The 13,950-nt window shown below is 28.5% G+C and overlaps 2 protein-coding genes across 2 annotated transcripts; one reads left to right on the forward strand and one right to left on the reverse strand.

The window, feature by feature from the left end:
- The first annotated feature begins 1,132 nt into the window (after positions 1-1,132).
- On the forward strand, positions 1,133-5,495 carry LOC107031285 (auxin transporter-like protein 2). The gene is made up of 8 exons (XM_015232599.2): positions 1,133-1,564; positions 1,686-1,874; positions 1,957-2,142; positions 2,235-2,347; positions 2,452-2,635; positions 2,764-2,861; positions 3,868-4,333; positions 4,902-5,495. Exons 2-8 carry the CDS (start codon positions 1,695-1,697, stop codon positions 5,136-5,138), a joined length of 1,464 nt encoding a protein of 487 aa, XP_015088085.1. The 5' UTR covers positions 1,133-1,564; positions 1,686-1,694; the 3' UTR covers positions 5,139-5,495.
- A 7,001-nt stretch (positions 5,496-12,496) lies between these two features.
- On the reverse strand, positions 12,497-13,705 carry LOC107029946 (lactosylceramide 4-alpha-galactosyltransferase-like). The gene has a single exon (XM_015231378.2). It carries the CDS (start codon positions 13,703-13,705, stop codon positions 12,497-12,499), a length of 1,209 nt encoding a protein of 402 aa, XP_015086864.2.
- Positions 13,706-13,950: the final 245 nt, after the last annotated feature.

Below are 13,950 nucleotides of genomic sequence, written 5' to 3' on the forward strand. Positions count from 1 at the left end.
ATTTTCTATGGAGAATTTTGGAGGATCCAAATCTAAAATTTTTTAATTAAAAATAAATGCATTTTATTTATTCTATTATAAACTTCTATTGAGTATATAAGTTGATTGATTTTGAATGATAAATAGAATTGTTTTAACTCTCATTTTATTGGAATTAAAATTTAGAAAATTTTAAATCATATTTTTACTTATTTTTTAAAAAAATATTTTAGTTTTATACATAAAAGTAATTCTTTCCTTAAAAAACTATTTTGACCAACTTTTAGGCATTACAATCTAGTCAAATAAATATTTGAAGAAATATTTAACTTATTTTTATCATTTCTACTTAACACTAAATATTATTTTCTTTGTCCGTCTCAAATGTCCCAGTACATATCCTTAATTTATTTTCCTTTTTAGTTCGTTTCAAATGTCCAAATTTCATATACTTAACTTATTTTTCTTTTTAGTCCGTTTCACATGTTTTAATTTATACAACTTATTTTTCTTTTTAGTCGTTCTCAAATATCTCAATTTATATAATTTATTTTCCTTTTCAGTCCATCTCAAAATATCCCAATTTATATAAACTTATTTTCTCTTTTAGTCTGTCTCCATACAATTTATTTTTATTTTTAGTCGTTCTCAAATGTCTCAATTTATATAATTTATTTTCCTTTTATGTCCATCTCAAATATCCCAATTTATGTAAATTTATTTTTCCTTTTATTCTGTCTCCAAAAAAAATAACTTATTTCTATATTAATTAACAATTTAACTATAAAATATCCACTTTACCTTTACGAAATATTTTACAATCACACAATTTTCTATCATTTATTTTAAACCATATATTTCTTTTTTAAAAAAACTTTAATATATCACATAAAATTAAAAAAAAAATTCTAAATTATTTTAAATTAAAACACTTATAATAAGTCAATCCAAACAATCGAGTCATTGTCACCATAAACATTCATGTCTCTTTTCCTTTCCTACCAAAAACAAAGACCCTTAATTAAGAGTAAGAATCATGAGTGGATTACAGTGATGAAAAAAAACATATAAAAGGAAAAAAAATAATAAAAAAAATTCAAAACTCAATAAAAATAAAAATAAAATGAGACATGCAATTAATATATATACATACTACCTCTGCCAACCAGTGAGCTTAGCTTAGATTAGCTTCTACTACTATTCCTTCCCTTATTTCTTCCCTTTCTGCAACCAAAAAGCTCTGTTTTTTTTCCCTTCTTTTAAGGCCTTAGTCGCCGCCTTTCTCATACTTATCATATAAATTTCAAAAACTGAAGAGCATTTAAGTGAATTGATTCTGCTTTTTTTTATCATCTTTTCAATTTACTATTCTGAGCTTGCATTTATTCACTCGAGAAAAAAAAATTGAAGTTGCTTCTTCTTCTTCTCTGCTTTTTTAACTTTTTTTTTTAAACTATAAAATGAATTGGGGCGGTTGCTGTTAAGTTAACAAAAGGAATATTAAGTTCAATTAGTATTCTTCTTCTTCGTCATTTTTTTTTACAGAGATCTGGTTTTCAATAAAAAGATATTTTAGTATTACAAGGTAAGATACGGAACTTTTTTTTTCTTTTTTGGATCTGAACAATTGTGGAAGAAGAAGGAGAATTGTGCAGTGCTCTGTTTTTTTTTTTCTCATTTTGTGTTTTTTTTTTTGAGATCTGTAGAAATTGATAATGTTGGCTCAGAAGCAAGCAGAGGAAGCAATTGTTCCAAATTTCAGTGATAATGATGGAAACTGCAGCAAAGAAGAAGTTGAAAAATTAGACGATGATCAATCACTTTTTAATGTTAAGAGTTTTCTCTGGCATGGAGGCTCTGCTTGGGATGCTTGGTTCAGTTGTGCTTCAAATCAAGTATAAATTAACTATTTTATGAAATATTGAAGAAAAATCCTATTGTTATGGTTGATAATTTGTTGTTAATTTTTTTGAACAGGTAGCGCAAGTGTTGTTGACATTACCATACTCTTTTTCTCAACTTGGTATGGTATCAGGAGTAGTACTACAAGTGTTCTATGGTCTTATTGGTAGTTGGACTGCATACCTCATCAGTGTTCTCTATATTGAATATAGAAGCAGAAAGGAAAAAGAAGGTGCTAGCTTCAAAAATCATGTCATTCAGGTTCGTATAATTAAAAAAAAACACAACCAATAGACTCAATATATGATCGAATTGTTGAATCGAGAGCTTACGAGTTTTCATTTTAATGGCAGTGGTTTGAAGTGCTTGATGGATTATTGGGACCATACTGGAAAGCAGCAGGCCTTGCCTTCAACTGTACTTTTCTTCTGTTTGGATCTGTCATACAACTAATTGCTTGTGCAAGGTATATAATTTTACATGATTTTTAAAAAAAAACTACTAGTAACAATTTATAACCATAATAATACTGATCTTGATATTTTCTCTTTTTGGATTTGTTTGTAACAGTAACATATATTATATCAATGATCATTTGGATAAGAGGACATGGACTTATATATTTGGAGCTTGTTGTGCAACAACTGTTTTCATTCCTTCTTTCCACAACTATAGGATTTGGTCATTTTTAGGCCTTGGAATGACTACTTACACGGCATGGTATTTAACCGTAGCGGCTCTGGTTCATGGTCAGGTAAATAAAAGATAATTACATGTAACTGTTATTATATTTAAAAAAAAAAAGATAATTGTATGACTAAATTTTAATTTTTTGAATTTTTATTTGGTGAAAAGTGAATTTTATTGTATTATTGTGTGTAGGTTGAAAATGTTCAACACACTGCTCCATCAAAGCTAGTGTTGTATTTTACTGGTGCAACCAATATTCTTTACACTTTTGGTGGACATGCTGTTACAGTGTAAGTTTTGTTTTTTTTTTGTAATTTACTTATATTTAGAATAATATTATGTAATCATTTTTATCCAAAATATATTTTACTTCTTTTTTATTTGCTAGTATTTGTTTCTACACGGTTTCTCTTTGCAGCTTTTGCCTCCTATCTCGATTTTTGTAAAAACCGACAAAATAATGAAAAAAATAACTTTTTCTTTTAATTTTGTAAGCTAGGAAAACAACATTTTGCTTCACATGAAAAAACAACAAAAATAGTGAAAATGGACCTCCATTTCTGTAGTACAATTTTTTCTCACGTTTTGTTTCCAATTCTTTTTAAAAAATAAATAAAATTATTTTTCCTTAAATCCCTCCTTTATCGATAATTGTCTTTTTATCGATAATTGTCTTTTTATCTCTCAAGATATAATAAGGTCTACACTTATTAAATCTCAGTCATGAAAATTACCGTAAATATATTATTGTTTAGTTTTGTTTCCACTTTTTTTAAAAAAAATTTAATTTCTCACTTTAGTTTCTACTTAAAAATATAGTTTGGTTAATTTTTTTTTCTTCAAATTATTAACTATGATTTTATCCTCGTATCTTTGACGTGTTCTTGGTACATGGGAACTAGCTAAGCCAATGATTTATTTAGTCAATTAAATGAGTCCCATTAAGAATTATTCATTTCATTAAAAACATTTACAGCTTAGAATTTTATATATTTAAAGAATCCAATGCCCCATAATGTCAAAAAGTACTACTTTACTATATCTCTTTGAGTAATTATAGCATATGATTAGATTCCATATTCTTATTTTATTTTAGCAACTTTTAACTATCCATCCATACGTATATAAAAATTCGTACACATCATTTAATTATGTACATATAATTGTTCATATGTGATGATTATAACAGCAAGACAAATAAATCGAAGCAGAAGAGCAATTCATATTTGATTCCATACATATTAGTTAATTTTTTCGTATATTTACCCTGTTTTTTTTTGTTTAAATTAATTTCAGGGAAATTATGCATGCAATGTGGAAACCACAAAAGTTCAAGTACATTTACTTAATAGCTACATTGTATGTTTTCACTCTAACACTACCATCAGCTTCAGCAGTTTACTGGGCATTTGGAGATCAACTTTTAAACCATAGTAACGCGTTCTCACTTCTACCAAAAAACGGGTGGCGTGATGCTGCTGTGATCTTGATGTTGATTCATCAGTTCATCACGTTTGGATTCGCGTGTACACCGTTATACTTTGTTTGGGAGAAAGTTATAGGGATGCATGATACAAGAAGTATATGTTTGAGGGCATTAGCTAGACTACCTGTTGTTATACCAATATGGTTCTTAGCTATTATTTTCCCATTTTTTGGTCCTATTAACTCTGCAGTTGGGGCTCTTTTGGTTAGTTTCACTGTCTACATCATACCAGCTCTTGCCCATATGCTTACTTATCGAAAATCATCCGCTCGTCAGGTACATATTTATTTCTCTACCTCCCAATCGTACTATGTCTGTATTACGAGGATTCATCATAAAATTATGTTCTTATAAGTTAAAATGAAGTAACAATTGTCTCAAAAGAAGTACTTTTATGTGACTTTAGGTTTTAGATTGACCTAAAAATTCAAGGGGTTATTGTTTAGGGCTTATGAGATAGATATATTTCCTATATTATCGAACGTAAATAATTTTTACACTATCAGAGTAGAGTACGTGACTTGTGGGGGTGGGTAGGGGGGACACAAAGGTACAACAAAGGCATTAATGGAATGGATTTGGAAATATATGATATAGGTGGAAAGTCTATTTCATTTAGTTATAAGCTACAGTCTCTCTGTTAGTATTATGTCTGAAATGAGCTGGCTAACTAGTTGACTGACAACCATATGCCCCTCTTGAGTTTGACATATTTACTATACACACCCTTTAATTCAACATATTTTTTCAATATTGGTCCCTACTGAAAACTATATGTTATATTTGTTGTGTTCATAAAAAAAAAAAACTTTGTAATATTATTTGTTTCATCCAAATAATGCAGAATGCAGCAGAGAAACCACCATTTTTCATGCCAAGTTGGACTGCTATGTATGTTATCAACACCTTCATTGTGGTTTGGGTTTTCGTCGTTGGATTTGGGTTCGGAGGTTGGGCTAGCATGACCAATTTCGTTAAACAAGTTGATACATTTGGCCTTTTCGCGAAATGTTATCAATGCAAACCTTCACTTCCACCAGCAGCAAGTATACCACCACATCCCGCGCCTATCCATCACTAAGAAGTTGACCTCGACGCCAAAGGGATGTCAGAAGAGAGTCAAAAATGTCCTTAGACTATATTTTGTGTATTATATACATGGGGTTGTTGCAATACTTCCCTTACATGTGGTGTGTGTCAAAATTTTCAATTTTTTTAAGTTTTAAATTTTTTTTTCTTACAGCAATATTTTATTAGATATAATAGTGTGTTAAATTGTGATGAATCCTTTGCTATCAAAAGCATAGGATAATTAAATCAAGATGTGTTAGTTTATTGAAGTAATTTTTTTTTCTTCCCCACTTTTGGTGGAGTAGTAAATGATTGTTGTTATAAAATAGGATTTTATATAGTTGTTGCCTTGTTGGTATTGTTGAAACTTTTTGCCCTTGCAGTCTCATTATTACTAGTCATGTTTCTGGATTATATAATTAATTAATAATCTCCATGGGGTATGATCCAATACAAGTATTTTTGTATTTTTTTAACCCCAAAAAAATTATATTATACAAATAATTTAATTAATGGCCAAAAACAATTCAACACTTCAATGATCAAGGGATCAAAGTTTAATTTCAATTAAAATTCATAAGAGCTTGTAATTGCCTCCCTCATTATCGAGTCATAGTCTTCATTAATTATTGCTAGCAAATTTTACTATTTCTAGTTTTGTGTCTTTCAAATCATTTTTGAAGGAGATTAGGACTAATTTTTTAAAAACCCTTCAAATAGATAGTATTTTGACATTTTCCTCGAGCTCTAACTCACATGTAAAAGCGTTTAGTATTTTCGCTTCCTATAAACCTCTCTTTTCTACTTAACATAAAGTATCTTGTGAGATCTGAAATGACTTGAAACGTTCTATCTTAACCGTTACTCTCTGTTCTCTCCTTTTCTCAAGGTGTCCGATTCCTATAGTCACATAAATGTTACTTACCATCCATGTTTATATGATAACAATAATTATAGTGAGGATTTAAGTTACACTATATATTGATAGTGTATATATTATATATAAGTTACACTATATATTGATAGTGTATATATTATATATATATTTCAACATGTTATAACAAATCAACCTTTATTTTCACTTTATTATAGAAATGTGCTTATAATTATGTGATAAATGATCTAATTATATAAATATTATTCATATCAATAATAATTGGTTTAGGATGTGATCTTTTTGAGTTGATATTCTTCTTTATTATAGGAGTGGGTGTTGGACCCAAAGTTTTTTCCCTCTCACATGGAATGCACGTTTGCTTGTTAAAACCTTGTCATGTGCCACTCTTTCCTCCTACATATTCTCTCACATGCCTTATCAAAATCTTGAACATGCAATGAACCTCTCACTTTAAAGTCTCTTCTTAATATTTTATTTCGATTTACTTGTAACAAATATTACTTGTCCACTATTAATTTGATATAAAGAAGCAGTAAATGATAAGGATAACATTATCAAATTACTTTTATTAACTGTAAGTCATCTAGACGCATGATAATAAATTATTTATTAATTTCATCAACTTGACAAATACTGAATATTTCAAAATAGTACAGTGGACGAGTATTGATGAACCGAGTAAGTAATTAGATTTGAGGACCCTTTGACTCAATATGATGTTGTACTTTTAATTAATTAATATTGCGTAATATCCGGATTAAGGTGTTGTTATGCTGTTTCTTTTAGAATAATTAAATCTAACTTTTTCTTTGTTTGTGATATTTAATGGATTATATGTTAATTTATAGGTCAATTTTTAAAAAAGTTTTAGAGCATATAGGTAAGTGAGAAAACAGAAAAAAATAAATAAAAGTGGTTTAGTGTAATTGGGTAGCCGAATTTGGTATTCCACTTTTGGAAATGGATGAATAAAGTGCATATTGTCATTTCAAAAGAGAAAATAGTTTGGATTGACAAAATTAAATTCAATAAGTCCAATCCATTTATATTTAAATGGATTATGAATCTAGTCATTTATTAATTTAAGTCATTTTCTAATTTAAAATTGATTCAAGAAAAGTTTATTAAAATATTTTTAAAAAAGTATTTTTTTATATGATATATTATACCGTCAAAATGCACAAAAGATATAATTTTATTACATATTAAAAATTTCTAAAAAGAACAAATAAAATAATTAAAAATTTAGTAAGAATTGAACTGGTTGGGCTATAATCAGCTGTAGGTAATTTTTGAGCAGGTCTATAATGTGTTCATTTACTAACACAATCCACTTTGATCCGTCCAAATTCAATTCAATCTGTCCATTTGACACCTCTAATCCTTGGACCGAAAGTGAAGATGGCATATATGTGTCGTTTTGTTATTAAGGGTGTATTTGGTAAGAAAAAATTATATTTCTGATCAAATAAGTGAATTATTTACTTGTTTTTAATTGTTTGATAAGCACACAAATAAATATTATTCTTAGAACTTTTACATGTAATATAACAAAATGTTATGTGAATAGGATAGAGTAGAAGTAGGGTTCGGAGATGGCAGGAGCCGGGAGGTGGGGGTTGGGGACGTTGAGTGGCCAACGAGGAGATATTGAATTAGAAATATCACTTGAGCAACTTGTTTTTCTATTTCTATTAGAACATTTTTTTTTCTTTTGTAAGAAACCTATTTTGCATCTGAAAATATTTTGATAATCTTACATTCTCTTTAATTCCCTTTATTAAAATTATTGACCTGTCACTATATGTAAATATACTTGCAGTTGCAATAGTGTGGTCACATTCACTATATGTTCAGCTCACATCTCTCTCTATAAAAAAAATAATTCTATATATAGAGTTGACAATTTTTTTGTTAGAAAGGTAATTATATTTTTTGCTCATCTACACATACTTATTATACTTTTTATGATGATGAATTTGGTCATAATACTTCAGATTTAATGTGTGCATTAATTTTGGAACATCAAAGTATCTCATAGCTAACGATGAATATATTCAATTCACTATTAGAATTGGATTAAAAATATTTTTTCGCTTTTCGAGAAGTATTTTAATGACGATCAATTAAACTTCTCTTCTATGAAAGTCTAATCATAATATTGGGGATGTCAGTTTCTTAAATTTCACGACTTTCCTTTTCTTTCAATCAACCACTCTTTTAATTCCCAAAATATACATGATCTTCCTTGTCGAAAGATAATTCTGGTCTTTGGTGGCTTGGTGCATTACAATAACGGTCTTATAATTTCACAAGAAATATCTGAAATGCTGGTGTATATATTATTATACTCTTACTTTATAAAAATAGATAAATTATCATATGATAGATTCCCGACTCAAGGACGCTTAGAGCATTGACTTGGTAATTTTCATAATGTGAATTCTTGTGAAACAAAATAAAACAAGTAAATCTTGGGTCATGGGATTAGAGATCAAATCAATAAATATAATGTGAAAAAAAAAATGTTGAGTCAAAATGTTAAATTGAAGAATACGCATGAGCATGTGGAAACACATTGGTAAGATTTAAATCTTGTCTCCACAAGTGTGGACTTTTGATTCATTCAAAACTTAGCAAAAGTAGTTTGTGTTTGTGAATATTATCATGCTAATCATGACTTAAGATTTGTTTATTAACGGCTTTAAGTACAAGATAATCTTCCTCGGTTAACATCAAATATTTAATTTATAACATTATACTATTAATTGTGTGAACAAATCTAAGATGTAAAACTTAAATTGTGTTCCTAGCTAGTGGACTTTCTTTTATTAAATTTATTTCTTTTATGGAGTAAGTCAAACGTATGTTTCATTTGAGTAAAAGATTATACTAAAAATCTCTTAAGTTTTATAGACGTGTAATCTAAGTTTTATAATTTTTTATACGTTTAATTATTTGAATATAAACTTCAAAAAGTGTTGGCCTGATTTTCTTTTTAAAAGTTCATACGTACAACATATATCTGATGTTTGAATTCCTGATATGTTAAAAAACTTTATTATTTAAAATTAGATCTAACGACTCTAAGCTTCGGAACAATTTCAAATCTTAGATATTTTTGTTGAAAGTTTGCTTGACAATAACTTTAGACACACTAACAGAAAGGGCAGGTGTAGTGCAATCGTTTAGGGGTTCACCAAATTAGTAAATTTTTTTTCTTCATAAAATTTATACTAATATTTAGCTCAGAATCCATTTCATTGGTCTAGATAATTTTACATTAATTTGAAATTATTATAAGACCATAAAATTTAAAAGTCCTGAATTTGCTTTTAACTAGTAGAGGAGGAGGTTAATTGTACATTAATTTGAGATTATTGTAAGTACATAAAATCCAAAAATCCTCAATTTACCTATATCTTTATCGCTACTACAAATTAAATAAATTTCATTAAAAAACATGTTAGAACTTAAATAGTAAAATGAAAATTGGATACCCCATTAATATGTATCACCTAAATTGAGACGGAAAAAAATCATTTCATCAAAGTACAGTGACCAATTGGTGTCAAACTTGACTTCCATCAAATAGGCCCATTGAGTAAAGGTCATGGGCTATACTGAAAGTTTAAGAATTGAAGGGGTTCTTAAGGGTTTAGTAAGGCCCAAAAAGATAAAATATTAGATTTGGGCTGGCAAAAGTAACTATATTGGGCTTCTATATGGGGCCATCTGGGCTGGCTCTATTTATTGAAGGCCTTTATGAAAAGGCCCAATACTCTTTGGTAGCGGTGACAAAAATGAACTCAAACATAGGTAACCTGCCCAGATTTTAAGGGTTGGGCTTAAGATAATTTTCATTGGGTTCAAGCTTAACCTATTTGAAGAGGATTCTCAATTGAGCCCAATTCAATCTTCAATTTCAACCCGTTTTAAATTTTTTTATCAAGATACGTTCCTATATTGAAGGTATGGATTATTATCTATTTAATATCTTTTAGGATTTACCTATTCATTTTTACTTTTTTAACAAAAAATTCTTGAGCAGAAATTTAAATTGTGATTAGAAAAGTTAAAAATCAATATGTTAAATTATTGAGATTAATCGGGTCAAATTGGACGGGTCAAGACTCAACCCGTTTTTTAGCCCATTGGAGCCCAAAGTAAACTTGGGCGGGTCAAGACCCAACCCGATTTCTATTCACCCATTTTAATATTTCCAATTTTAACTCAACCCGCTCATTTGACACCCCTACTCTTCGGCTATCTAGTTTATCGATTTCAACCCAATTCTCTATTATATACTAGGACTTGGCCTAATTGGTACCTAACTTGTAATTTTAACCTTGTTTAAGAGGAGAAAATTGTTTGAGCTATTTATAAACAGATTTGAGTTTATCTCTATTAAAATCTACCATTGATGAGTTGTGAAAGGAAAAACTTATCGGTATCGGGTGTTTACATCAAGTCAATGGAAAAAACATTATTATGATATTTAAAGAAGTAAAATTTACTATAAATTTGAACACATGGCATGCATATATTAACTTGGTGTAAATACCATGTGTGGATAAGTTTTACCCGTTTTGAAGCTCAAATATTAAAATTTGAGCTATCACACAATATGAATTATTTTGAGTGAATAAAATATTAGAAGAATCAATTATTAGGTAACGATGGAAAGACCTATTTTATGTAACAATCGATTTGGTGTGATCATGTTTTAATTTTTTTCATTTTGTCTTTATTTATTATTTAATAATTCTATTCTATTCTTTACCTTATCTTTTTTTTTTTATATTAACTCTACCTAGTATACTAATTTTTTTTTATAGGTTTATCATTTAAATTATGGATATGTGACATTATGTAATGATGGAGAACGATACAGTCTATTCAAATACTATATTCTTTAAAATAATACAATACCATATGATATAACACAATATAAATTATGAAACAATAACCATCTAACTCCTTAACTATTATAATGATCTCTTATGCACATCTTGATCATGATGATTTAAACAAGTATGAGGATGAGGACATGTACACCCATGTATATTAAAAAACATTATAAAGGACAAATATAATCAACTAATTAATAAACTAAACATTGATTAAGTCAATGAATCTTGTCATTAACTACTTCTCAAATCAATTAAAAATCCTCAAAAAATAAAAGAAACAACTTGATCTACAAATTTGCCCCAACTGCCGGCTTTGAATCATTTTATAACTTTGAAAAATTCCAAACTTTTTTTTGGTTCCTCCCTTTTCCCCTTATTATTCTACTTTTCCTAAATTAAAAAAAAAAGACTACACTTCAATAATAGATATATTCAAGTCAAATTTATATGTTTTAGCTACCAAAATTCCTATCTTATAATACAAAGACATCATGTCATCTGAAATTATTGAAATTAATGAAGAAGAAGATGTAGATTCTTTATGGGAAATGGATAAAGAAGCTCAAAGATATAATATTAAAAGAATCATTGAGTACCAAAAATCTCTAATATTTTCTTCTTCAACTTCTTCAACAAGTACTACTTCTTCATCATCAATTTCTACTTCCTCTACTCCAAGTTCAAGTAATTCATCTAATTCATTCTCCAAGAGAAGTAATTTATTAAATTTGATGAAAGAAGGGAGCACATCATTAAGGAGATTATTTGATATGGAACATACTAGTTTATCATCACATTTTCAAGATTATAGTGGATCACCTATTATTAAACCACATCTTTTGTGGGGCAGTGATTCTGATCCTGATCATGATCCTGATCCTTGGAGTTCGATACAAAATCATCAACAACAAAAAGATGCAAAAGGGAGTTTCATGACAAAACAAGAAATTGTTGGCATCAAGAAAAAGCAAAGATTTGGTAAGCATAAATTGAAAAGAAAAAAGTCATTTAGAAAGTTGCCTAGGTTTAGATTTAATTTATGGAGATGGGGTGGATTTAGATTAAGAAAATTGAGGTTTCTTTTTTGTGGTCGTGTTAAATGTTGACAATTTTATTTTTTTATTGTATAGATAGAAATATAGATGATAAACAATTTTTAGTAGACACAAATTTGATTTTTCATCCAATAATTAATTACCAATAAATTCATTGTACTTTTGAAATTATATACTCAAATTGTAAAAGTTATTGAAAGCTTAGTAAATTTTTTATTCATATATATCTCATGTTTCTCGTAAAATATATTGAATTCAGTATAACATGTTTAATTATGACATCTGCCTTTAATCTTTAAGAAAGAAAGCGAAATGATGACAAGAAAGAAAGAAAACAAAGAAAATGAATGAGAAAAACATCTAGACTTGTTGTATTTTGACCTTGTTCAACCAAAATCAAGAACTTGTTTTAAGTATTAAAAAGTACTTAAATTAGGTACATTCATTCCCTCTATATTAACTTATCTAGGAAATCAAAATTCACAAGTGATTAACAACTTAATTAAATGTCATTACATACCACACAATGAGTAGATATCAATCTATGTATGATGCTTCCTTGTTCAATTTTCATACTTTTACTTTGTCTATTCCACAAGTGAATACCATAATTCTTCTCATTTAGCTCAAGCACTTTAGCCTCTATCCATCTTGAATCATTTTTAGCATTAAAAAACCCTTTAATTCTGTTCCAATTCATTGGATAAAAAGCTCTTGGTGGCAACACACTAAAGTTGTTATCTTTTATCTTCTCTACAATTCTTGAAACCAAATATGGTCCATTATATCCCCATCTATTTCCATCAAAATTCAAAGCAAATTCCTCCATGAATTTGTAAACAAGTGGATGACTTTTATCAAAAATCAATAGTGCATTATTCAATCTTGTCCAATTCCCATTTCTATCCACACTTTGTGCACCAATTGAGTTCCTCAATCTAGAAATATCCTTCAAGATTATGAAATCAGTGTCTAGATAAACACCACCATACTTGTACAAAATGGCTAGTCTAATCAAATTAGACAAATTTTGTGCTAAAGGAATTTTACCAGGGTCCTTTTTCCCATTCTTGAGATCAATAAACCATGACTTAGATGGTGTATTTTCAAACAAAAAATACAAATCAGGAGTGACAACAAGAATATTATAGCCCAACTCAACTATAGGTTTAAACATCATAGTTCCACTTGGTGAGTCTAAAGTATGTGACAAAATTATCAAACACCCTTTAGGATGTGCTTTAAATAGACTCTCTAGAGTAAAAAATTCTCTTTTACCAAAAGATTTTGTTGGGGAAATCCATGTCATAAAGAATTGGACACTACAATAATGACTTGTAAAATATTCATTCACTCTATCATTGAATTTTCTTGAGATATTTGTTGACTTTAATATCTCAAAATATGGCAAGTTTTTCTTAAACCAAGAAATCCTTTCTTCTTGTGATAGATTATAAGGAGGTACCAAATGTGCATGATCTTCTTCTTCCTTCAAATAAACTTCATTATTAGGCTCTTCCTTAGTCGAAAACAACGGTCGATTAGCTAAAGGTGGTTTCAATGGTTGCAAGGAATTGACATTGATTTGAAAGACAATTGATTTTGATGAAATGTTAGCTATGAGAGAATCATAGAGGATTATAAGGGAAATGATCAAAGCAAAATAGAAAAAAAAGAAAAGTTTGAACTTTGTATAGTAATTAAACATCATTTAACATTAAAAATAACAATTCTTAGTGTATCATAGAAAGTTATGGATTGTGAAAGAACTATAACAACTAGGCCTAATATATATGAATGATGAATAATGGTCTTTTGCATGAAAATAAAATTGGTGAAGAAGCATTTTGAATGTTTTAACGTGTTGAAATGTGAACAATTCCTAGTTAAGTATATTTTACCAAAATTCTACGAAGCTTAAGTGAATAAATTCATATTGTTTGGCTTCCTAAAAGT

Source organism: Solanum pennellii, chromosome 9 (genome assembly GCF_001406875.1).
Source record: "Solanum pennellii chromosome 9, SPENNV200".
NCBI classification, from domain to species: Eukaryota; Viridiplantae; Streptophyta; class Magnoliopsida; order Solanales; family Solanaceae; genus Solanum; species Solanum pennellii.

Coding starts and splice junctions, on each gene's coding strand:
- LOC107029946 (XM_015231378.2), bottom strand. CDS start 13,705: ATGATGTTTAATTACTATACAAAGTTCAAACTTTTCTTTTTTTTCTAT.
- LOC107031285 (XM_015232599.2), top strand. CDS start 1,695: ATGTTGGCTCAGAAGCAAGCAGAGGAAGCAATTGTTCCAAATTTCAGT. Junction 1,875..1,956: donor TCAGTTGTGCTTCAAATCAA/GTATAAATTAAC, acceptor TTTTTTGAACAG/GTAGCGCAAGTGTTGTTGAC. Junction 2,143..2,234: donor TCAAAAATCATGTCATTCAG/GTTCGTATAATT, acceptor TTTTAATGGCAG/TGGTTTGAAGTGCTTGATGG.